This window comes from Haematobia irritans, chromosome 2 (genome assembly GCF_050003625.1).
Source record: "Haematobia irritans isolate KBUSLIRL chromosome 2, ASM5000362v1, whole genome shotgun sequence".
In the NCBI taxonomy this organism is placed as follows: domain Eukaryota; kingdom Metazoa; phylum Arthropoda; class Insecta; order Diptera; family Muscidae; genus Haematobia; species Haematobia irritans.
This window is the reverse complement of record NC_134398.1, coordinates 155,326,121-155,353,536: the sequence shown is the minus strand read 5'-3', so window position 1 is coordinate 155,353,536 and position 27,416 is coordinate 155,326,121. Positions and strand designations below refer to the sequence as shown.

The following is a 27,416-nucleotide window of genomic DNA, read 5'->3' as shown; positions in this document are numbered from 1 at the left end:
GTTTACTCGAAGTTATTTTTAAAAATATTCACATACGTATCATTATCTCAATATAGAAAGGTCACAAACTAAAGTGTGTTATACTTGATTTTGGTGGAGATTGATTGTAGTACAAAAATCGTATGATCGTTAAAAAAGAAATTTACATTAATTTTCCAAAAATTAATTTTTTAATATAGTATATTTTTTAATATAGTATATTTTCTATTTCTAATTAAATCTGATACCATCATTTTCAATAAAAAACAATAATTGGAACAATTAAATTCATGATTGAATCAGAATATATTTCTGTGAAGGTGAGTGTTCATATTGAGTAAAAAACATGGAACCTGAAATTTACACTTTTGCCTTTTGAATAAAAAATTGTTCACACCAGATTTATGGCACTTATTACTGATCAACTTTATCACTGGTAAATAGTTGTCTACAACTCTCCTCGAAAGAGCTAATCATTACGGTTGATATCGAATTATTAATCTACACAGAAAAAAAATTTCACGAAAATTTTTCCAACTAAAGTCTTAATGGAGTTTTAAAAGTCTTAATGGAGTTTGATTGATTCAACAAATTTTTTAATTGAAACAAAAATCAATCACAAAAATTAATAGTATCAATTAATTTTTTAATTGAATCAATTATTTTTTTAATTGAATCAATTAATTTGTTAGTTGATACTATAATTTCTGTGATTGAAGAAATTTCAACTAAAACTTAATTGGATCAATTAATTTCGTGATTGAAGAGAAAAAATATTGTTTTGTGTGTATGTTTTCTCCTCAATAGTCTTCTGAATTTTGTCTAGTCAACGTTCGCCTTATTTCGGGGTGGATGAATGATCCCCTTTGTTCAAGGCGAGCATGGGGCGAGAAATTCCATAAAATGTAAAAAAAATATATTTAACGAAATAAATTTTAATGGAAATATTTACATTTCAATTTGCACATTCCCTATCTACATGCCTATACATTTGTGTTTTTATTCCTACGACGTGAAATAAAGGAATTTCCAAATCGTCATCGAACATAAAGCTGAATCATATGCCTTTGTACGAATCCTATCAGTGGCGAGTACTATAGAACTTAGAGATGAACCGGCTTTTTATTACCCTCCTTGGGATATGAATCCTCTATTAAGTAGGGTTTTATTGAGAGACCACATGTGGGATATTCCCACATGATCACTTAATATTATGACTCATGACTTTCGATTTCAAAATCAATTTTTAATTATTGATTTGGAAAGTTTTAAAACGATTTGTAAGTCAGATCCTAACAATTCTTAAAAAAATATTCATGAATTGATTATAGTTAAAGCTTATAACCTCTTACAGATAGTTTTTTATATACGTTTGAGTTAAAATAATTACAAAGCCGATATCTAAAACCAAAAATATTCACAGCATTAGGTAGGGTGTACGGGCTTTCCCATTGGCGAATTTCAAACGAGTTCTTTTAGCATTTCTCTCACGTAAAAAATAAAACAATAACAAACGAATCAACACGATAACAGAGAGTAAGCGATCAAGAAAGAGATCCGTTGAACAGTGTTGCCAATTTGTGACAATTCTCTATAGATGTGTGGATGAATTCTTGGATTTGATCATATTGAATATAAGGAGTAACACTTCACTATACATATAAATATATAGCCATTTTGGTGCAAAGGTTAGCATGTCCGCCTTGCATACAAAGGGTCATGGGTTCAATCCAAGTCTCAAGTGAACATCAAAAAGTTTGCCAGCGGTGTAATACAGGGTAGTTTATACGTAGTGCAACAAAGTAAAATGCTCTATTTTTTAATGTTTTAATTTTATGACCCCTTAGTTTTTATCAGATTTTTATTTATTTTAATGGGCTGTTTGGCTTAACGCAAATAAAAAAAGTTTATTTCATTTGTTTTCTCGACGTTTTGTCGGGGTTTTTCCTACCTTTTCTAATCTAATATTTAAATATACATTGATTGTGGATTTTAATTTTTACTTACAACTGTTTTACATTTGCTTCATTTATAAATTATTAGAACTGGGGAGAAATGGAATTTCCAAAGTCCGATTAAGATTCAGGCTCACTTAGACTATTCAGTTCATTGTGGCTGAATACTGTATTTAGGACATTTTCATTATTATATTCAGCATTTATTTTGATCCCACCGTCGAGGAATACGAGTGTTGAACGACCATCGCATGTTACGGCGGTCCACGCTATTGCCATTTTTCATTTATTTTGATCCCACCGTCGAGGATTACGAGTGTTGAACGACCATCGCATGTTACGGCGGTCCACGCTATTGCCATTTTTCATTGCATTTTCATTCATTCATTGCCATTTTTCATTTCATTGGTCACAATTTGATTATCGGAGATATTTGGTAATTGGCCACTTTCGCGAAAGCGAAGCAACTCCTTGGCTCTTTCCAGTCTAACCATTTTTGTGCATAGGTGAGCTCTTGGACTTTATGGAACTTAAATGGGTTTGGACTATTTTCAATAAGTGTTGCATCCGTACTCGCTATATGTTCAGCTCATGAGCAAGTTTAGTTTAATATTTTTTCATAAATACCGGAAGGCTACAGCCTGGCTTCCAGCCAAATATGAAGCAATCACACTATTACCCTTGAAATCCTTCGCGAATAATTTTATTTCTGAATGCAATAGATCGAAATGCTTTTGTAAGCTTGTAAATAAAAGAATGAACTGTCGCTGGAATAAATCTCTTAGCGAATTTGAAATGAGAGCAACCTGAAGTTGGTTGCGATACATGTCAGGCGCTCTTTAGTACTATGAAATGCCACACAGAAAAATATATCACCAAAATAATTCCAATTAAAAAGTTAATTGAAGCTGAAAATTTTTTCATTTAAAAAATTTAATTTTTATTAACTTTTTAATCAATTAATCAAACTCGAAACAATAGTCAATTAGGTCAACGATTGAAAATTTTTAATTATAAAATTAATTAATACAAATAACTGTTTAATCAAACTCGGAAGGCTAAGTCATTTAAAAAAAATTATAGATTTTTTTAAATTTTTAATAAAAAAATTAATTGATGTCATCAGTTTTTTTATCAAAAAAAAAAAAACACAATGTCAATTAATTCATAATTTAATAATTTTCGCGGTTTTTATTAAACAATAATTGTCCTTAATTAACAATTTAATCGATGTCGATTGCAAAACTCAATTATTTGTTTAACTGATTTAATTAAAAAGTTAATTCGAATTTGGATTAAAGTTTAACTAAATAATTAATTGAATCAAATAAAAAACTGGGTTTTATAATCGACATAAATAAATAAAATTTTTGATTGAAACAATTAAAAAAATTAATTGATTTTTGCAATCAACATCTATTAAATTGTTGTAATTGAATCAATTAAAAAATCAATTGAAATTTTCAAATCAAATATTTTTTATGACCGATTAAAACTGTGATTGATAATATCATTTTCGTTTTATGAAGACATTTCAATAAAAATTAAAGAAAAAATGGATCAATTCATTTCGTAAATGAATTATAATATTTTTTCTGTGTACACATTCTAAATTTAGTCTTTCGAAATTGTATGACAATTAATCATTTTTGTCAAATTGAAGAAAATGTATTAAAAATAATAATTTTTTTCTGTTATTAAATAAAATTTCATATTTTGGAAGAAAAATTTTAGCGCTATACACAAAAAAATTTTTTGTCTTCAATCACGAAATTAATTGATCCAATTAATGCTTTAATTGGAATGTCTTCAATCACAGAATCGATAGTATCAATTAATAAATTAATTGAAAGTCAATTAAAAAATTATTTTTGTGGTTGATTTTAGTTTCAATTAAAAATTTTGTTGAATCAATTAAATTTTTAATTGAATATTTTTTAAAACTTAATTAAAACTTTAATTGAAACAATGTTCGTGAAATTTTTTTCTGTGTATATGAAGTACTAGCCATACACAATTTAAGCAAAATTTCCTAATTTGAGAAACTTATAAATAAAGTTTCAGAAAACTTCACCCATTTTAGGAAAATGTGAACTATTTTCATATTTAGTAAAATTGTGTACTTAATTTGTATAAAACCTTTTTTCTCATTTTTAGTTCACGCCATTAAAGTAAGCAAAAAATAATTAAAATAAGAAAAATTTAACTAAGATTAAGTAATTTCCATGAACTAATGTAAAGTTGAATGAGCTATAAAAAATTTCGTTGTCTTTTTTCTGAGGGTACCAGACAAATATTTGATACCATTATCAAATACAGTTGAACAGTGCCTTTACTTCAGATACACAAATGGTCATTTTATTATTTTTCATATTTTTTAAAGGCGTTATTATGAAATTTCAATAGAAATAATTTGGAGTTGGCAACACTGGTGTATTGCTAAGTCCGGCTAAATTGCAAAGCCTAACTGGTTGGGTGTTTAGTAGGGAGAAACGATTGAATAGTTATGGTTGGCTTACGCGCAGAGTAACACACGTGAATGTGATAAGGTCGAATAAAATTTACAAAAAAAAAAACGTAAACACACATATATACATATTTATTTTAATATAAAAACTGTAAAATTAATTTAAACCGCAAAAAAAAAAAAATTAACGAACTAGACTGGTCCATACCAGCATTATTTGAACGAGTTTGTTTGTTTTTTTGGTGCTTCTATTTGGTTTCATCGCAGTAAACGATTCGAAAATCAATGCAAAACATTTTGCTAACAGTTAATGATGAGCATTTTAAATAACTTCATATTCATATTTGCCTTATTGGTTTTTGGCCAAATAAACAAAACGCAAGCTGCCGGTAATGACTTGCATGTACAAATAAATTCAAATCCTCTAAATGTGGGAAATGGTCAAAATATGGGGTCCCCGATATTCTCCCCATATCCAATACCTACTTCTCAAAGTTCGACATTTCCTACGAAGCCGGTATTCCAGTCGACTCCTGTATTCTCTAGTTCAAGTGCAAATGGTTTCACCCCTCCCTCACTGGTGAATAGTCAAAGCGAAATCATTGATGCGGAAGTCATAGCTGAAAATGTCCTTCAATTCGGACATGACATTGCTCAACAAATAAACCAATTGGATCCGTATGCGGCACAAAGTGAAGTCTTCTCACCACTCTCCATTATGTCAGCTTTATCTCTACTTATGCTTGGCTCCAGGGGCAAAAGCTATCAAGAGCTGAAAAAATTGATTGGCCTTGATAAATCTCCTGAACTCGAACGAAATCCCTCCAAATATCATGAACTGTTTGGTTCGATGTTGTACGATATGGAAAATTTTGATGTTAATGCTCTGAATGCGGCTTCATTAGAAAGAAATCATCCTAAATGGCGTTACAGTATGAATACGAACTCAAGAGGTGTATCTAATACAGGCAAACCGGATAATATTCTACATACAATCAATGTGGCTAATGGCTTATTTGTACAAACCGGATATTCTTTGAATCCCGATTATAGGTAAGAATGTTAATAATATTTTGCTTAATTAGTTTTAATTTATATTACACTCAAAGAAATTCGTGTGTTAGAATATCGTCATAGCAAAAACTCAGAATAGACAAGTACATACGGCCGAAAGTCTCGGGTTATATATATATATATATATATATATATATATATATATATATATATATATATATATATATATATATATATATATATATATATATATATATATATATATATATATATATATATATATATATATATATATATATATATATATATATATATATATATATATAATTTCAGTTGGATTTGATGACATATACTAAACAAGTTTGTGAATTCCAGGCAAATCGAATAAACGTTGGAGTGTCTAAACGTTCAAGAAGTCAAATCGGGGGATCTGCCTATATGGGCGATACCAAAACATAGATCGATACACACCATATGCGCCACATCTATTTACGGATCTAAAACAGATTTCCAATTTCAAGCAAATCGGTTAAACATTGCGGTGTCAAAAATTTTCTATAGAAATAAAATTTTGACAAAATTTTCTATAGAACTAAAATTTTGACAACATTTTCTATGGAAATAAAATTTTGACAAAATTTTCTATAGAACTAAAATTTTGACAAAATTTTCATAGAAATAAAATTTTGACAAAATTTTCATTGAAATAAAATTTTGGCAAAATTTTCTATAGAAATAAAATTTTGAAAAAAAAAAAAATTCTATAGAAATAAAATTTTGACAAAATTTTCTATAGAAATAAAATTTTGACAAAATTTTCTATACACCCAAAGAAATTTGTTAGTAGGGACATCAGAAAAGTCTGCTAAAACAGCAGAAAGTCTGCTGAAAAAGGGACAGCAGTCACTGTGTGCTGAAATATCAAACATTTCCTGCTATTTTTTAAGCTCGATTACACTAAAACATGTTTTATTTTGGCTAAAATAAATAAAAATGTCAACTTAGGAGCTATCCTAATATAATTAACAAAATATTTTATGAATATCTACAGTATTTGACCAAAAATCTGAATATTTATCGAATTGAGACATAACAGCAAACAAAATGTTTGCTGATCGTATTTAGGAGCTTGTAAGTACATTACAGTGCAAAAATATACCAAAAACTACTTATGGTTCTTAAATATGCTTTTGGGAAAATTTTATAACCTAAAAATTTTATAAATTGTTGTTCATTAGGCCCTGAAGTACAAAAATATAACAGCAGACATCGACTGCTGTTTTTAGCAGACTTTTTTTTATGAGTGTAGAAATAAATTTTTTACAAAATTTTCTATAGAAATAAAATTTTGACAAAATTTTCATTGAAATAAAATTTTGACAAAATTTTCATTGAAATAAAATTTTGACAAAATTATCTAAAGAAATAAAATTTTGACACAAATTTCTATGGAAACAAAATTTTGACAAAATTTTCATAGAAGTAAAATTTTGACAAAATTTTCATTGAAATAAAATTTTGACAAAATTTTCTAAAGAAATAAAATGTTGACAAAAATTTCTATGGAAACAAAATTTTGACAAAATTTTCTATAGAAATAAAATTTTGGCAAAATTTTCTATAGAACTAAAATTTTGACAAAATTTTCTATAGAAATAAAATTTTGACAAAATTGTCTATAGAAATAAAATTTTGACAAAATTGTCTATAGAAATAAAATTTTGACAAAATTGTCCATAGAAATAAAATTTTGGCAAAATTTTCTATAGAAATAAAATTTTGACAAAATTTTCATAGAAATACAATTTTGACAAAATTTTCATAGAAATAAAATTTTGCCAAAATTTTTTATAGAAATAAAATTTTGACAAAAATTTCTATAGAGATAAAATTTTGACAAAATTTTCTACAGAGATAAAATTTTGACAAAATTTTCTATAGAAATAAAAATTTTGACACTATTTGCTATAGAAGTCAAATTTTGACAAAATTTGCTATAGAAGTCAAATTTTTACAAAATGTTCTATAGAAATAAAATTTTGACAAAATTTTCTATAGAAATAAAATTTTGACAAAATTTTCTATAGAAATAAAATTTTGACAAAATTTTCTATAGAAATAATATTTTGACAAACTTTTCTATAGAAATAAAATGTTGACAAAATTTTCTATAGAAATACAATTTTGATGAAATTTTCAATAGAAATAAAATTTTGACGAAATTTTCTATAGAAATAAAATTTTGACGAAATTTTCTATAGGAATAATATTTTGAGAAAATGTTCTATAGAAATAAAATTTTGACAAAATTTTCTATAGAAATAAAATTTTGACAAAATTTTCTATAGAAATAACATTTTGACAAAATTTCCTATAGAAATAAAATTTTGACAATATTTTCTATAGAGAACAAATTTTGACGAAATTTTTTATAAAAATAAAGTTTTGACAAAATTTTCTATAAAAATAACATTTTGACAAAAATTTCTATAGAGATAAAATTTTGACCAAATTTTTTATAGAAATAAAAGTTGGACAAAATTTAATTTTGAAAAAATTGAAAAAATTTTCTATAGAAATAAAATTTTGACAAAATTTTCTATAGAAATAAAATTTTGACAAAATTTTCTATAGAAATAATATTTTGACAAAATTTTCTATAGAAATAAAAGTTTGACAAAATTTTCTTTAGAAATAAAATGGGGAAAAATTTTTTCTATAGAAATAAAATTTTGACAAAACTTTCTATAGAAATAAAATTTTCTATAGAAATAAAATTTTGAAAAAAATTTGCTATAGAAATAAAATTTTGGCAAAATTTTCTATAGAAATAAAATGGGAAAATTTTTTTTCTATGTTATATTCTATGATCTGGAATATATGTACTTTGGAAAAGTCGACTTTTCAGGTTTTCGACTTTAATTAATTTGTAAACTGGGACTAAGCCAATTAACTGTAGCCCTTTTGTTAAAATTGGAAGTCGCATTTTTTTTATATTGTATGTATTTTCTACGTAGATGTATTACTCATTTTGTTAGGAACTTGCGACATTCTATGTGTCTACAGATATTCATTGATATTTTTTTCCCAATAAGAGTTCAATTAAATGCTTCTTATCAATTTTAAAAGAAATACGAAAAGGTTTTATTTACTTTGACCATATAAAAATTTGCTGAATTATTTGAAAACAAATCAATTGTTTAAAATTAGTAGTTATTGATAATTTCAAAATAGCGATTCATCATTTGTCATACTAAAAATCAGCGTCATAGATTACGGTGGAAATGCGGCTGAAAATTATGAAAACATATAAAAAAATGTTGAATTAATTACACTTAAAAGAAAAAGTCGTTTGCAAGAGCAAAATAGTGGTTTTAGCAGTTTTATCTGCTGAAAAGGTAAACGGTTTGCTAAAATAGCAAACTTTTTACAGCTGCTTTGATAAGAAACGTTGGCTATAATGAATAATTGAATTTGGCAAAATATTTAATTTAAAAAAAAATAAATAATTGACACAATCAATTTTTTTATCAAATCAAATGTTTAATTACATCAATTAATTTTTTTATTGTTTGTATCAGCAACCACCAGTTCATCATTTCTTGACCACGGCCAAAAATAATGTACCAAAATTTGAAGAAAATGTTACCAAAAATCTACGAAATTTACAAAAATCTTATTTTGATGATTTTTATAATTTTTTTTTATTATGAAATTTTTTTTTCTTCGATGAAATCTTGGGAGCTACCGTGGTGCAATGGTTAGCATGCCCGCCTTGCATACACAAGGTCGTGGGTTCGATTCCTGCGAACCCACGACCGGCGGTGGATTATCCCACCTCAGTAATGCTGGTGACATTTCTGAGGGTTTCAAAGCTTCTCTAAGTGGTTTCACTGCAATGTGGAACGCCGTTCGGACTCGGCTATAAAAAGGAGGTCCCTTGTCATTGAACTTAACATGGAATCGGGCAGCACTCAGTGATAAGAGAGAAGTTCACCAATGTGGTATCACAATGGACTGAATAGTCTAAGTGAGCTTGATACATAGGACTGCCACCTAACCTAACCTTCGATGAAATCTCTTATTATTTTATTTTACAAGTATAATATTGCAATTATGATCTATTCTATAGTGATAATTGTTTGGGTGTATAAATATCCCTTGAATTGTAAATGTCTCGAATTTGAAATGTTTTAACGATTTAGATTGCACCAACATGGGAAAGTTACTGCTTCCCTAAAGGCCGGTACTATATTCATTCTTGCGAAAAAATATTATAGAAAGCGGTGTTTATTTAGGTAACAGGGAGCGATATTGAATTAAGTTGGTGGTTGCTACTTGCTATTACAACATTAATATTTTATTTTTCCTTGGGCAATTGATCTGCTACTCCTTTGATCCTTTGTATATTTTCGGAACAAAAATATGATTCGTGTTTGCGTTATAAACCCACAAATAGTTTTAATAAATAAATTATTTCTTAATTCACATTGCAAATGGCGCCATGCTATAAACGTCAGTTTTCAACTCGAAAAAAGTACCACAAATGGAAAAAATTCGCTAGTTTTTCGCAGCCAGCCTTAAAATGGGAAAACTTACTCACAATGGACTTTGACGAAATGGACCAACACCAAAATTAAAATGTTTAATGATTTTAATTATTGAAAATGTTGTCAAAATTTCATTTGTATAGAACATTTTGCCAAAATTTTATTTCTATAGAAAATTTGGCCAAAATTTTATTTCTATAGAAAATTTTGTCAAATTTTATTTCTATAGAAAATTTTGCCAAAATTTTATTTCTATAGAAAATTTTGCCAAAATTTTATTTCTATAGAAAATTTTGTCAAATTTTATTTCTATAGAAAATTTTATGAAAATTTTATTTCTATAGAAAATTTTGTCAAAATTTTATTTCTATTAAAAATTTTGTCAAAATTTTATTTCTATAGAAAAATTTGTCTAAATTTTATTTTTTTCGAACATTTTGTCAAAATTTTATTTCTTTAGAAAATTTTCTCAAAATTTTATTTCTTTAGAAATTTTTCTCAAAATTTTATTTTTATGGAATATTTTGTCAAAATTTTAGTTCTATAGAAAATTTTATTTCTATAGAAAATTTTGTCCAAATTTTATTTCTATAGAAATTTTGTCAAAATTTTATTTCTATAGAAAATTTGGTCAACATTCACTGAAAAAACAGAGAACCCACCAGGACGAAAACATTTACATAGTTGAGTTTAGAAAATTTTGAAAATTTTTTATAAAATATTAACTAAATAGTATTACAAACGCTGGCATCACGCCGATATGACAAAAATAAGTACAAATTTAAAGAAATAATGAACTCTTTTGTGAGAAAAACGAATTTAGTAAATCTTTATTCTTAATTTGTATATATTTTTCCCGTTTTTTAGTTCATTTAACTAACGTGCGCAAACAATTATTAGAGTAAAGGAAACTTTCTCCAAACATAATAATTCCACGAACTAAACTAAAGTTAAATTAGCTTTAGTGAAATAGAGAGTTCACTTTTTTTTGAGTGTTTTATTTCTGTAGAAAGTTTTGTCAAAATTTTATTTCTATAGAAAATGTTGCCAAAATTTTATTTCTATAGAAAATTTTGTCAAAATTTTATTTCTATAGAAAATTTTGTCAAAATTTTATTTCTATAGAAAATTTTGCCAAATTGTTATTTCTATAGAACATTTTGCCAAAATTTTATTTCTATAGAAAATGTTGCCAAATTGTTATTTCTATAGAAAAATTTGCCAAAATTTTATTTCTATAGAAAATTTTGTTTCTATAGGATATTTTGTCAAAATTTTATTTCTATAGGATATTTTATCAAAATTTTATTTCTATAAAAAATCTACAAGTTTTGGTAGTATTCTACCAACTGTGGCAACCGTGTTCCTGATCCGCAAAATTAAAAAAATTAATATTATAAATGAAAAATTACAGAATTTTTTTTCGAGTGTCGTTTTGTTAATTTTAATTATTTTTGTAAATAATTTGTCAGAAGGGTAATCAAAACATTTAGATTAACACATGGCAAAATGTACATACACACATACATACGATAATAAAAAAAATATATACTTCCACCAGTTGGTTGATAATAAAGCGGAAGGGCAATTAATTCAATCAACGAACTTTAATTGTCATTAACATGTACTAGTCATTACATAGGATTGGTGATGAAAATCTTTCTAAAATTTTTCTAAAAAACGGCTAGAAATAATAGACAAATGAAGCAATTTTAACTCCAATGTTTTCCTTCAAATTACGAAATTTTCTTTAACAAGAGAAAAAAAGTAATTATGTCTAATTTTTTTTGGAATTATTTACTTGTTATTATGATATCGGCGTTTGTAATACAGTTTAGCTAAAATGTTCTATAATTAATTTACATTTGCGCTACTGGTGTGTTTTCAATTATAGTACATAATTGGAAATATTTTTATTTAATAAAAATATTAATTTAGATAAATAATATTTTAATTTGAAACGTGAAAGATTTAATTTCCTTTACTGACTATATTTATTAATTTGATTAAAAAACAATTGTAGTATTTCAATCAACTTTTTAATTGGAAATATTTTAGTAATTTTTTCTGTGTACGACACAGTTGATATTTCCACATTGAACATCTACTGAAAACAATCGAAATTTCTTCTAGTAGATTTCGCATTAAGGTAAGTACTATGTTCGCTTTTCGAGTTGAAATTTTCGCGGTTACTTTATTAAAACAGTTCAATTAATACAAATTAACTCAATTTATGCGCAGTTTCTTGTTCCTCTAAATTTCGGCAAAATATTATGAGAATATGTTTTTCATTTATAATTAATAATTAATATTTCAGGAAAAGAAATCGCGAAAATAAAGTGATTTTCAACTCGAAAACCGAACATAGTATTCACCTTTAAGGTGAGTATTAAGTTCGAGTTTAGCCGCTAATTTTCACTAAAGTAAAAACTAAATCAGTAAAAAACCAGTAAGGAAAGTCTAAAGTCGGGCGGGGCCGACTATATTATACCCTGCACCACTTTGTAGATCTAAATTTTCGATACCATATCACATCCGTCAAATGTGTTGGGGGCTATATATTGTCCCAAATACATACATTTAAATATCACTCGATCTGGAAGAATTTGATAGACTTCTACAAAATCTATAGACTCAAAATTTAAGTCGGCTAATGCACTAGGGTGGAACACAATGTTATTAAAAAAATATGGGAAACGTTTAAATCTGAAGCAATTTTAAGGAAACGTCGAAAAAGTTTATTTATGATTTATCGTTCGATATATATGTATTAGAAGTTTAGGAAAATTAGAGTCATTTTTACAACTTTTCAACTAAGCAGTGGCGATTTTACAAGGAAGATGTTGGTATTTTGACCATTTTTGTCGAAATCAGAAAAACATATATATGGGAGCTATATCTAAATCTGAACCGATTTCAACCAAATTTGGCACGCATAGCTACAATGCTAATTCTACTCCCTGTGCAAAATTTCAACTACATCGGAGTTAAAAATTGGCCTCTGTTGTCATATGAGTGTAAATCGGGCGAAAGCTTTATATGGGAGATATATCCAAATCTGAACCGATTTCAAGCAAATTTGGCACGCATAGTTACAACGCTAATTCTACTCCCTATGCAAAATTTCAACTAAATCGGAGCAAAAAATTGGCCTCTGTGGGCAAATGAGTGTAAATCGGGCGAAAGCTATATATGGGAGCTATATCTAAATCTGAACCGATTTTGCTGATATTTTGCAAGGTTTTCGAGACTCATAAAATATTCGGATGTACGGAATTTGAGGAAGATCGGTTGATATATACGCCAATTATGACCAGATCAGTGAAAAATATATATGGCAGCTATATCTAAATCTGAACCGATTTTTTCCAAAATCAATAGGGATCGTCTTTGAGCCGAAACAGGAACCTATACCAAATTTTAGGACAATCGGACTAAATCTGCGAGCTGTACTTTGCACACAAAAATACATCAACAGACAGACAGACAGACAGACGGACAGACAGACAGACGGACATCGCTAAATCGACTCAGAATTTAATTCCAAGCCGATCCGTATACTAAAAGGTTGGTCTATGATTACTCCTTCTTGGCGTTACATACAAATGCACAAACTTATTATACCCTGTACCACAGTAGTGGTGAAGGGTATAAATATGGGAAACGTTTAAATCTGAAGCAATTTTAAGGAAACGTCGAAAAAGTTTATTTATGATTTATCGTTCGATATATATGTATTAGAAGTTTAGGAAAATTAGAGTCATTTTTACAACTTTTCAACTAAGCAGTGGCGATTTTACAAGGAAGATGTTGGTATTTTGACCATTTTTGTCGAAATCAGAAAAACATATATATGGGAGCTATATCTAAATCTGACCCGATTTCAACCAAATTTGGCACGCATAGCTACAATGCTAATTCTACTCCCTGTGCAAAATTTCAACTACATCGGAGTTAAAAATTGGCCTCTGTTGTCATATGAGTGTAAATCGGGCGAAAGCTTTATATGGGAGATATATCCAAATCTGAACCGATTTCAAGCAAATTTGGCACGCATAGTTACAACGCTAATTCTACTCCCTATGCAAAATTTCAACTAAATCGGAGCAAAAAATTGTCCTCTGTGGTCATATGAGTGTAAATCGGGCGAAAGCTATATATGGGAGATATATCTAAATCTGAACCGATTTCAACCAAATTTGGCACGCATGGCTACAATGCTAATTCTACTCCCTGTGCAAAATTTCAACTAAATCGGAGCAAAAAATTGGCCTCTGTGGGCAAATGAGTGTAAATCGGGCGAAAGCTATATATGGGAGCTATATCTAAATCTGAACCGATTTTGCTGATATTTTGCAAGTTTTTCGAGACTCATAAAATATTCGGATGTACGGAATTTGAGGAAGATCGGTTGATATACACACCAATTATGACCAGATCAGTGAAAAATATATATGGCAGCTATATCTAAATCTGAACCGATTTTTTCCAAAATCAATAGGGATCGTCTTTGAGCCGAAACAGGACCCTATACCAAATTTTAGGACAATCGGACTAAAACTGCGAGCTGTACTTTGCACACAAAAATACATCAACAGACAGACAGACAGACAGACAGACGGACAGACAGACAGACGGACATCGCTAAATCGACTCAGAATTTAATTCCAAGCCGATCCGTATACTAAAAGGTTGGTCTATGATTACTCCTTCTTGGCGTTACATACAAATGCACAAACTTATTATACCCTGTACCACAGTAGTGGTGAAGGGTATAAAAAGTTATAAAATTATACATATTTGTTGCAGATTTCATTATAACTTGATGGGGAATATCCCAAATCAAATTTTCACAATGTTTGTATTCCTTAAAATGGATTATTAAAGTAAAGTAATCGTGAAAAAATTACGATTTTAGCGGCTAAAGGTGGGTATTAAGTTCGAGTTTAGCCGCTAAAATCGTCATTTTTCACGATTACTTTTCTTTATTAATACATTTTAAGGAATACAAACTTTGTGAAAATTTGCTTTGGGATATACCCCATCAAGTTATAATGAAATCTGCAACAAATATGTATAATTTTATGACTTTTTTTTACTGATTTAGTTTTCACTTTAGTGAAAATTAGCGGCTAAACCCGAACTTAATACTCACCTTAAACTTGAACTTAATACTCACCTTTATGTGACAATTCGCTTTTAAGGCAATAAATTAAAAAATGTAAAATGCAAATTTTGCTATTTTACCGTTAGAAAAATGTCATCGAAAATTTCTAGGACCAATTCAAAAATGTAAAATGAAAATTTTGCCATTTGCCAAAAACGTTATCGAAAATTTCTTTATTTTAGTTGATGAAAAAAATTAAATTGTGAAATTGTGAAAAAATTTCCCAATCTTTAATAATATTTTACTTACTATAACGACATGAACTTAAAACGAGAATAAAAAGTTTTATATAAAAAAGTTCTAGGGCCGGTTTTACCTTATTTTCATAAAAATTAATTGATTTTTTGTTAATTTTTATCAAATATGAGAAGATTTTCCTTATTTTAATTATTTTTTGCTTACTTTAATAATATAAACTAAATATGATAAAAAAAGATTTGTACAAAGGAAGTAGACAATTTGACTAAATTTGACACAAAATATTTCATGTTTTTTTTTTCTAAAATGAGTACATTTGCTTAGTGTTCATAGAAAATTTTACTTAAATTGTGTCCGCCTTGAACTTCAAATTAAAAAGACATTTAACAATTTTTAACTTAATTTATGTACATATATGAACAACAGAATAGAATGTATTCTATTTAAGAAATTTTCTTCAACTTGACAAAAATTTTAACTTTATTTAATTTATTAATAAAATATAAAAATTGTTAAAATATTTTAGCTAAAATTTTCTAAAAAAGAAACATTTTCCTTTATGGTGGGTTTAATTTTTTGTGTGTAGGAATAAGTCTTTGATTTCTCCTTTCCCTTTTGTTCTAGCAGATTTATAGCTGAAAGATCTATTATTATTATTTTATTTAAAATAAATACAAAATAAAGGTACTAACAACTAAGGTTTTCGACCTAAAAAATCTACTGCCAAATTTATTTTAGTGTACATATAAAAAATCTTTAATTTGTTTATCTTCTCCATTCTCTTATTTCAGTCAAGTGGTGAGTTCCATTTATGATTCACAACTAACACAATTGGATTTTGGCAGAAAATCTTCTGAAGCCGTGAAATATATCAATAACTGGGTGAATGAGAGTACACGAGGAAAAATCAAAGATATTATCACGAACGACATCTCGAGTACAACCAAAATTGTACTAGCAAGCGTTTTGTATTTCAGAGGCTTGTGGGAAACTCCATTCTTTCCACGGTCGACTAAAGAGGAAAATTTCTATCCAGATGGTACGAGTAGTCCACCCATTCGAGCTAATTTTATGGCAACTGGAGGTGTATTTCCCTATTACGATGCAAAGGAATATGATTGTCGTATTATAGGTTTACCATATAGAGGGAACGAGACTACCATGTATGTTATACAGCCGAATTCTTCAACGCGACTTAAACTTCAAGGATTGATGAGTGTCCTCGATGCACGCAAAATTAATGAAATGATAGACAAAATGGTGTTTAAAACGACTGTTATGCTGTTTCCCAAAATGCATTTTGTTCGCAAAATGAATGTGGAAAAAATTTTACGACATATGGGTGTCTCCGATATATTTAATGTGGTCCAAAGTGATTTGAGTTTAATAGGTGTTGGTCCAAGTAGATCAAATCCAGTTTCGAAAGTTTCAGAATCAGCTTCAAAACCTATTTTTACAACGTCACCTGTATTTGCTCCCATACTTAATGTCTTTGCACAAGCTCCAGAACGTACGGGAGACCGAGGCAAAGGGAAACCTTTTAAAACCCAATTCTATGATAGATATAATGAACCGGCTTTAACATTCTCCAGTCGTTTTGGTGAAATTGAAACAAATTCAACCGTTCCCGTTACTGAAAGTTCCCCAGAAATGCAACATTCCATAGAAAAACGACAAACCCTTAATACACTTAATGCCCAGGCTTTGGCTAATCTCGAAATTGATCGTTTCAAACAAGACACCTACCGCTCAGACCTATTTGTTGATGAAATTGTCCATAAAGTTGACATTGCTATCGATGAACAGGGTACGGAAGCTGCCGCTGCTACTGCTGCATATCTTCATCGCTCCGGCACCGATGTGGTTTTCCGTGGAGATGCTCCATTTTTGTTTGTGATACGTCATGATGCTACCAAATTGCCCCTATTCTATGGAGTCATTAACAAGCCGGAGTTGTAGGTTATTATCAGTTCGTAAAGATGTTTTTATCTTCTTTTTTAGAATAGTCCAAGAAATTGTTGTTCTTTTTAGAATTTATTTTAATTTTAATATTTGTAAATTTAACTTATAAAATATATAAATAGTATTTTAATATCAATAATTAAGTTTAGTATAAAACATTCAATCGCAACTTTCAATTAGCTTTCTAACAAGAATAAATGACTCTGTATTTAATTCAAACTTATAATGGATACATTGTGATGTTTAATTTAATTCCGTAGAATGGATAGTGTAGATACCTAAATACCACTTAAGGGGAATAAACTTATTTAATACGGTGTCTATTTGAATCAACTGGTTGAGATAGAACCGATTTTGCTCTCTCCGATCAGATTACGCTGGCGACGAGCGGCGCCTGCGTAATCATACAATAATAACAAGGTTATGGAACTATAGGAGATCTACCAACTGATAAGATCTCACCTCGGACGCGCTGATCAAGAGCAGCGCGGCCCTTAAAACCCGCTATCGGAGATAAGGGTTTTGTTAGACAACATCTACTATTAAAGAACGTCAAGGGTTTCGCGGCTAAACTAGTGCCAAAGTTTGAAGGACGGTACGACTTTGGTGGAAGTCCGTGGATGCGACCTTTGGAGTACTCATTTGGGGCAGCTCAAACCTTTTTTCCCCTATTGAAATACCGAACCCTGACAGTACGGAGCCAACTACTAATAAAACGCTTATTTGTGACTCTTCCACAGGCCCAAGCCACAATGTCGGAGCTTCCAACCCGCCGCCATCAGCCCTAACGAGAACGGACAACCCTCGCCAGTGGGAAGTAGTTCCCAGACTAGGTGGAGAGGGGTTCGAACTCAGGGAAAAAACAAAGGAAGACCGAACTAAGTGAAAAACAAATGACGAAATAGGATCGTATAGTGCGCAAAAAGGCAAGTTAGCTACACCAAGCTCTCATCGAGGCAAACATGGCAATTGTGAAACCATGCAGCGTGGTCTTCACCCGCTTGACCCAACCATTACCGGCAAAAATACACAATCGCCATGCCACGCTGGGTACCAGAAGCCGGTACCCAGCCAACGCGGTTATTTACATCTAGTCTGATGACGAGATTTCGTTTACTCCGCCATACCCAACGGTATCTGGTTCCGCTGGCAGCCCCGGTAGCGACCTCCACGATCGGGGCCACAAAGGGTAGCAGATTTACGTCACAAACCTTATCCCGTAGAGTCTTTGTCTACTCATTCCCTCAATTCACCAGAGTCAATTAACGACAGTTTGTTCTCGGTAGAGAGAACAACCGGACTATGAAGAGCTTTCGTGCAAACAATCCGAACACAGTAGAGACCAGAGATCGCCGGAAACAAGAACGATGAACCCTCAACAGTACTCGTACCTGGCGCAGGTCCGAAGTGTGGTTGTTATTCTTCCACTCTCAAGGATGAACACAAAGACATGTTCGAGACGAGGCTAGAACTTTGGCAAGACACGATTCGGGAATTGCAGCAGACCACGCCATACAACCAACATAAGCAATTGGTAGATATAATAGGCCAATGGTTGGACGCCGAGGACAAGTAATCGTCACCATGGGAGGACACAAATAAGCGTTCCATTGGAGCAGTGTGACGCCGACAGTCACTATGTTAGTTTTCGCACCACCCATTTTATGAACTTTTTTGTTTATGAATTGAAATTATATGTTCCTTATACATGTATATACCCTGCCAACATTTTTTGAATTTGGGGGCGCTTCAGAGAATCCCCACTACGTCGAAAACAGTCGTATACGATATCCAAAACTCCTCGGAAAAGCGCCGTCACTATTGAGAAGTTGTAGCACGCCAAGTTACTACAAAAAAGTATCGCATGAGTGCAATTATTAGGAAGTGTTATCCTCAAATTGAAATGCATCGCTACTCAATTATTTGTCAAACAATTTTCGATGCGAGTCAAATTCAAAATTAACATCGTTGCAAATACTTTTCAACCTAAATTTGTATGAATGATATACCCACTTCAAATTGAAAGTCAAAGCCAAAATTCTATGAATTTTGTATAATTTATTCATTTTCATCAAAATAAAATATATAATAATACACTACGCTACATAATACATTACAATACCAATTGATAAATAATGATCTTATTAAACATATCAACAAATAAGAACAAAACAAACAACAAAACTTTAAATATCTTAAACATTATTAGTAAACACTTTTGCATTGATAATTCGATTTCCTTCCTTTTGGTGTCATAAAACAGCATTAAAATTTATTAACATGCGGGCAATTTGAAATTAGGAACGTACTGGACCGCGTGTTAGAATTGATTTCCAACAGAAGGAATTCACAAAATATCCATTTTAAACTGTTAATAGCATATGAATTAAACTGACGATGTGATGCACATTTTCATCCAGAAGTTGTTGATTTCAACAATTTGTTGTTTTTAACAATTTTAATTGGTTGCACTTGTAATGTTTCTGGAAACTTTTTCTTGTCGATAAGCCACTCATTTTTCATTGGTCAGCTTCTTAATGTTTGCAAGAATGTAGCATCCAAAGATCTTAGTTTTCTGCAAAGAGATTTAAATTTAGTGACTCTAAAGTGTTGATTTAGTTTTTCATATTGACGTACCAATTATTATAAACTATTTGAAGCAGTTTCAGTTAATTGTCCAACATTTTTTCATCGGTCAGCTTTTTAATGTTTTCAAGAACGTAGAATCCATAATTTTAGTTTTCTGCAAAGAGATATACATTTAGTGACTTCCTTAAAGTTTTATTTAATTTTTTCTTACCCATTTTTATAAACTATTTGGTTTTTTGTCTAAAATTTTCAATTTTTTTAATTTCTTGCAATTGACCACGAACTTCGTTGCACAAATAAGTATTGAAAACCACATGGTTTTTTCGTTGCATTTTAGGGTAGTGTTTTGTCAAAGTTTTCTCATATTATCTTCAATACCTTTTCAAAGATTTCGTCAACATTTTGGCAAATTGAAAGTAATTCGCAAACAATTTGAAGATGTATTGAAGATGAGCTATTTCAAGTCAAGTTGAATTTATGTTGAAAGTTATATTTACCCTCAAACTGAAAAGTTGTTGCATTTGAAAAACGCTAATCCTGTGTTTATTGGGTTGTAACAATAGTGATGGCAAAATACTTTCATGCGAATAGTGATGGCAAAATACTATCACAGTTGGCGATTGTTGCAGTGTCACTTACGAGTCTGTGGTAGCGATGAGGATGAAATGGAACATTGAAATGCTGGCAGGGTATGTATACTAATGAATTAAAATTAATTGATTTGAAACAATCCAATTTAAAATTTTTATCTTATAAGCTAATCCTCTACAACCTCACGTAAGTAATTGGAAACCAACAACATTATTGGTGATTATCACATGGTATCGTTGAATATTGAAGTGTGGAACGAAAGATAAAGTACGTATATATTACTTTATCTTCCGTTCCACCCTCACCCTCAGCAAGAGGTGTGCGATCACTTTGACCACATGTTCCTCCATTTCCGCATTCTCTCCTATCCCTCACCTTGAGGTGTGCGATCACTCTAACCTCGTGTTCCTCCATTTCCTCATCCTCTCCTACTCCATCTCCCCGTTTTCTCCTATACCGCAGCTAGCCACAACCACCATCTAGGTGTTTGCGACCACCCTAGCTACACATCTTCTAGACCGTCAGCCATCCACTTCTGTGATCTCTATATCCACCTCCCAGTCCATCATCCTAGCAGCGTTTACAATAACCACTCACTTCACTAAGAGGGTAGCTAGGGGTTTGTAATCACCCTAGCAACACATATTGCAGGCCGGCATCCATGCCTTAAGGTTGTGTGATCTCTCCAGCCACCTTTCAGTCCGTCCATTTCCAACGAACATCCTAGCATCCTCACATACGCTACCTCACAGCCTGGTAAGTACTATGTTTAGTGTTCAAACTGAAAACAAACCCTGCCAGCATTTCAAGGTTCCATTTCATCCTCGCCGCTATCACAGACTCGTAACCTTGCCAGCATTTCAAAGTTCCATTTCATCCTCATCGCTACCACAGACTCGTAAGTGACACTGCAACAATCGCCAACTGTGATAGTATTTTGCCATAAATATTCACATGAAAGTATTTTGCCATCACTATTGTTACACGAGCCATTTTATATTTTGTGAAACACCAAGCAAAGCTAGCTTCTTATAATTTATTTAAATAAAAATGATAATGAAGTGCTGAAAACATAGTTATTTCGCTTAAAATTGTGAAAGGTATCTTGGTGAACAATTTTTGACTTTCCAAATTGAATAAAGTGATAGCATAGACCAATTAAAATAGAGACATACCTTGACAATTCCCCATGGTTTTGTTTATTTGCAGTGCGCAGTCATTCCATTCAATTGCGCAGTCAAGTGACTCAATTTCTTTTTGGAAAACGAGAATTACCGTACAAATCAGTCAATTTGGATTACAAAAAAAGATATGGATGCATAGAATTTTACATGTTTTTCCAATATTTTGTGTTTCATCAAAAGAACAAAGCAAAGAAAACAAATTAAAGCCAACTTTAAGAATCACTCATTTGCAGACGAAAAAGAGCCATCTACGGTGTGCAGACAAACTACAGCGCAGTGAATTAACTTTCGTTGTCTATACCTTCCTTGGTCTATGGTGATAGTTTTTCAAATATTGCCTCCATTGGGAATAAAAGCACTGGCTGATAGACACTACAACATGTAACTTGTAACTCAACATCAATCATTTATTAATGCATAAAAATGTGTTAAATGTGATGTGATAGTCGTATAAATGTTATATTTATGAGATTTTATAAATGTTTAACAAAATTAATAAACATCTAAACAATCGTGTTTTACTTGACCACAATGATTCTTTTACAACTATCTTAAAATGCACTTTGTCTGATTGTTTGAAGGGGCTCTTATTGGCGTCCTTCTAAATGTATCCAGAAGGGCACCTAATAATTGCACTCATGCGATACTTTTTTTATAGTAACTTGGCGTGGTACAACTTCTCAATAGTGACGGCGCTTTTCCGAGGAGTTTTGGATATCGTATACGATTGTTTTCGACGTAATGGGGATTCTCAGAAGCGCCCCCAAATTCAAAAAATGTTGGCAGGGAAGTGACACTGCAACATTTTGAACTTGACGGCACTTCTCGGAATCCCCAACTCGTTGCAAAATTGCCGTCACTATTGAGAAGTTGTACGACGCGAAGTTACTACAAAAAGCATCGCGTGCAGAGAATGAAGCCGCCGAGTCGCGCCGCCGATTTCAGTCGCCGCCGACCATTTTTTGTCAGTCGACGCCGCCGCCGAATATGTCGACTCATCTCGACTCAAATTTAGCCGCCAAGTAATCAAAAATATCGATTTAAATCAGAAAAATTTTTATTAAATTGTCGTATTTTTTCCAAAATTTTGAACACAACCAATCATATTTAATCTGCTATAATAATTTAGCAAAAATTTAGCTCAGAAACGAAACGAAAAGTAAATTTGTTTGTAAGATAGGTTGTACAACTAATCTCATTACCATTCGATTAACTTCAAATTGATTTAATAATGGATAATTGTCCGCCGCCGAGTGAACAAATTTATATCGGCTCAGCCGTCAAGCCGCCGCCGCCGAAGGCAAAAATTTAGTGTCCGCCGCCGCCGACAAAAATGGGTCGGCTTCATTCTCTGATCGCGTGGTTGAGGGTAATGCCTATTTTCTCAACAATTTCTCAACTTGAATATTACCCTTTGAAAAAAAGTTTAAAATTAGTATTTTTCAAACGTCGGTGTTTAGGGTTTTATTATTACAGCCAAATATACAAAGTAGTTGTATTCTGAAACGTTACGTGTGTCTACTCGACAACATTACCTTACAATTCCCAGTAACCAGAGGGGATTTAAAATCAGCTGGGTAAAAAAATTAGGAAAAACAAATTTGCATACCGTAAAACTATTTTTCATATTTATAAACAAGTAAGGAAAGTCTAAAGTCGGGCGGGGCCGACTATATTATACCCTGCACCACTTTGTAGATCTAAATATTCAATACCATATCACATCCGTCAAATGTTTTGGGGGCTATATATAAAGGTTTGTCCCAAATACATACATTTAAATATCACTCGATCTGGACAAGAATTTGATAGACTTCTACAAAATCTATAGACTCAAAATTTAAGTCGGCTAATGCACTAGGGTGGAACACAACGTTACTAAAAAAATATGGGAAACATTTAAATCTGAAGCAATTTTAAGGAAACTTCGCAAAAGTTTATTTATGATTTATCGCCCGATATATACGTATGTATTAGAAGTTTAGGAAAATTAGAGTAATTTTTACCACTTTTGGACTAAGCATTGGACTAACTTAGTCCTTGGAACTTTGGACTAAGCATAAGGGATTTTACAAGGAAAATGTTGGTATTTTGACCATTTTTGTCGAAATCAGAAAAACATATATATGGGAGCTATATCTAAATCTGAACCGATTTCAACCAAATTTGGCACACTTGACTACACTACTAATTGTACTCCTAGTGCAAACTTTCAACCAAATGGGGGTAAAATTCTGGCTTCTGGGACCGTATTAGTCCATATCGGGCGAAAGATATGTATGGGAGCTATATCTAAATCTGAACCGATTTCAATAAAATTTGGCACACTTCACTATAGTATTAATTGTTCTTCTTGTTCAAAATTTTAAGCAAATTAGGTTAAAACTCTGGCTTCTGCGGCCATATAAGTGCATATCGGGCGAAATATATATATGGGAGCTATATCTAAATCTGAACCGATTTCTTCCAAAATCAATAGGGTTCTATTCTGAGCCAAAACACATACTTGTGCCAACTTTGAAGTGAATTGGACTAAAACTGCGACCTAGACTTTGATTACAAAAATGTGTTCACGGAAAGACCGACATGGCTATATCGACTCAGGAGCCCACCCTGAGCATTTTTGTCAAAGACACCATGTGTCCATCTCGTCTCCTTCTGGGTGTTGCAAACATATGCACTAACTTATAATACCATGTTCCACAGTGTGGCGCAGGGTATAAATAGTCATAAGACTACAGGTCAGAGTCTTGTGCCGAGTACTTTTCATCGACCAAAAAACACGGCGGGTCGAGCCCATAGATTTGTTAGTTAACAGCGTGTTTAATGGCAAAATAATTAATTCTTATTAAATTGCAAGCGGCGGAGGAAACCTGTTTGAAATCAAATCTCTGCAAGAGGCTAGAAATAGAAAACATATTAAAAAACTGAAATCACTGATATTCCTGAAGCAAAAAACAAACATGAGTAAGTTTATTAGTAAATTGTCAATGAAATTTACTTCAAAATTCATCCATAGGTTTTATGCCTGATTCCGATAGTGAGGATGAACTACCTCCTGGATGGGAAGAACAGGCCACCGAAACGGGCGACGTGTGTTACATAAAGTAAGTATAGCATACTGCTGTATCGATGCACTCTATTGAATTTTACATAAAATTATAGCAAACAAACTAATGTAGCTCAGATGACCCATCCACGGACAGGGCGTTCAAAACGTATGACTGCGGAATTACCATTGGGTTGGGAGAAACGTTTCGAGGAGGGAACTCAAAAAGCCATATTCTTCAATACATTAACCAATCAGACTACACATATTGATCCCCGATTGGCATTTGCTTTGGAAGAACCACCCATGAATATATCTCAAGTTCGACAACGTTTCGATGGTAGCACAAATGCTCTGCAAGTTTTACATGGAAAGGATCTCCATGGGCGCTTGGCTGTAATAACAGGAGCTAACAGTGGCATTGGTTATGAAACAACACGTTCCTTGGCTTTTCATGGTTGCGATGTAATTATGGCCTGTCGCAATCGTTCTTCAACAGAAAATGCTATTGAAAGGATCGTTAAGGATAGAGCCGCCTGTCGAAATCGCTTGCGATGGATGGAATTGGATTTGAGTTCTTTTAAATCTGTTTGTGCTTTCGTTGAGCAATTAAAAATGAATGTTAAGTAAGTTGAAGTAGATTGTAGTCATGATTATCTGATTTACTTATGTATTTATTTCTTATTTAGACATATTGATATGTTGATACTAAATGCTGGCGTCTTTGCATTGCCTTATACTGTTACCGAAGATGGTCTAGAAGCTACATTCCAAATTTCGCATTTATCGCATTTTTATATAACGCAGCAACTTGAATCACTTTTCGATCATAACACTCGTATTGTTGTTTTATCTTCGGAATCGCACAGGTATGTTGATATTGTATATATTTAATCGATTCTTGTATGAATGTGTTGATTTACACATACATATATATTTGGGGATTATATATTAGAAATGTGTAAACTTGGAAAGTAGATAAGCTGATTTCTAAGAACACCAGTTGTACTTTTTTATTTATTTTTTTTTATCAAAAAATCCATAAGCCAAAAACTATTCTTTGATTCTTTCACAACTGTCAGAGAAATTTAAACAGAGTGACATGTACTATAATATTTTTTAAAGCATACCTTTAGGCATTTATGATAAAATATTCGACGCATTTTCTAAATCAATTCAGATATACAATTCAAGCTAAACAAAAATCATTCTTCCAAACTGCTATCCTTGATGTTAGAAATATCTTTGGCATTACCCATTTTTGCAGTGACTAAACATTCCGTATTGATTATTGAGCTTATAATCTTAGCAAAACACCCTGCATTTCTCAGTTTTTTTGTGGGACTAAGGTTTTGTACAAGAAAAACGTTTATTTCGTATATGAAAAATGTTAACCGACATTCTCATTAGAAATAAATTTTATATTAAAAAATCTGCTTATGTAATGGCAACTATTCAGTGTACCTTTTCAACGGCAACACTATAATTAGAGTGATCGCGAATAACGTATTTTTTAAAGTCGCTGTATCTCGGATTTAAATTACCGAAAAATAAATTTGAAAATTAAAAAAAAAAAATTAAAAATAAAAATAATAACAAAAAACAAAAAAAAATATAATAATTGCAGGAGAATTTTTTGTTGAAGATTATATAATTTTACACTTTTGTCTTTACACTTAAGAAGTTTATATTTGTGATCATTTTAATTCCATTAGATTATAAGTAAAACTTTGTGCTTCGAGGATTTATTCTTTAGTAGATTTATTGTAATTTACCTCAATTGGCCTTTAAGGCTTTAAATAACAAATAAAGATAACAATAATAAAAATACCCTAAACCACACCTACTGAATCAGTAAACGTTTGAGGTATCATCGAAATAGGTTTGGGAAATAAAGAGCTTTTCCTTATTTAAGACAAGTAAGGAAAGTCTAAAGTCGGGCGGGACCGACTATATTATACCCTGCACCAATTTGTAGATCCACATTTTCGATACTATATCGAATCCGTCAAATGTGTTGGGTGCTATATCTAAAGGTTTTTGTCCCAAATACATACATTTAAATCTGCCTCCATCTGAACAAAATTTATAATCTATAGACTTAACATTTAAGTCGGCTAATGCCGTGGGATGGTAGTAAACAAATATGGGAAACATTTAAATCTGAACCAATTTATAGGAAACTTCGCAAAAGTGTATTTATGATTTATCGGTCGATAGATATGTATTAGAAATAAAGAACAGTTTGAGTCACTTTTACAAGTTTTCGAAATAGCAGTGGTGAATTTATAAGGAAAATGTGGGTATTTTGGCCATTTTTGGCCAAATCGGGAAAACATATATATGGAAGCTATATAGAAATCTGAACCGATTTCAACCAAATTTGACAAGCATACTTAGTATTTTAATTCTACTCCCTGTGCAAAATTTCACATAAATCGGACTACAACTTTGACCTCTGTGGTCATATGACGGAAAATCGGGCGAAAGATATATATGGGAGAACCGATTTCAATAAAATTTAGCATATTTGACTACACTACTAATTGTGCTCCTAGTGCAAAATTTCAACCAAATTGGGCTAAAACTCTGGCTTCTGGGTCCATATAAGTCCACATCGGCCGAATGATATATATGGAAGCTATATCTCAATCTGAACCGATTTCAATCAAATTTGGTACACTTGACTATTGTACTCATTGTTCTCCTAG

General features: G+C 31.2%; 2 protein-coding genes and 1 long non-coding RNA gene across 8 annotated transcripts in view; 2 read left to right on the top strand and 1 right to left on the bottom strand.

The window, feature by feature from the left end:
* The first annotated feature begins 4,410 nt into the window (after positions 1-4,410).
* Positions 4,411-17,522, top strand: Spn28Dc (Serpin 28Dc). Its single transcript, XM_075296690.1, has 2 exons — positions 4,411-5,454; positions 16,122-17,522. The coding sequence occupies exons 1-2, from the start codon at positions 4,712-4,714 to the stop codon at positions 17,287-17,289; spliced, it is 1,911 nt and encodes a 636-aa protein (XP_075152805.1). The 5' UTR covers positions 4,411-4,711; the 3' UTR covers positions 17,290-17,522.
* Positions 17,523-19,311: 1,789 nt separating this feature from the next.
* On the bottom strand, positions 19,312-20,398 carry LOC142224248 (uncharacterized). The gene is made up of 3 exons (XR_012719093.1): positions 20,093-20,398; positions 19,930-20,035; positions 19,312-19,867 (listed from the first exon to the last, which is right to left on the bottom strand). It is a non-coding gene; the product is annotated as an uncharacterized LOC142224248 (long non-coding RNA).
* A 2,827-nt stretch (positions 20,399-23,225) lies between these two features.
* Wwox (WW domain-containing oxidoreductase) overlaps positions 23,226-27,416 on the top strand; it is a 52,472-nt gene continuing 48,281 nt past the window's right edge. Inside the window, exons 1-5 of one of the 6 annotated variants that reach the window (XM_075296688.1) lie at positions 23,226-23,295; positions 24,517-24,623; positions 24,676-24,763; positions 24,822-25,331; positions 25,395-25,574. In XM_075296688.1, coding sequence (XP_075152803.1) covers positions 24,620-24,623; positions 24,676-24,763; positions 24,822-25,331; positions 25,395-25,574 — 782 coding nt within the window. In that variant the 5' untranslated portion in view covers positions 23,226-23,295; positions 24,517-24,619. Of the gene's footprint in view, positions 23,413-24,362; positions 24,624-24,675; positions 24,764-24,821; positions 25,332-25,394; positions 25,575-27,416 lie in introns of all 6 variants that reach the window. The other 5 variants (XM_075296685.1, XM_075296687.1, XM_075296684.1 and 2 more) reach the window with 5 other exon arrangements.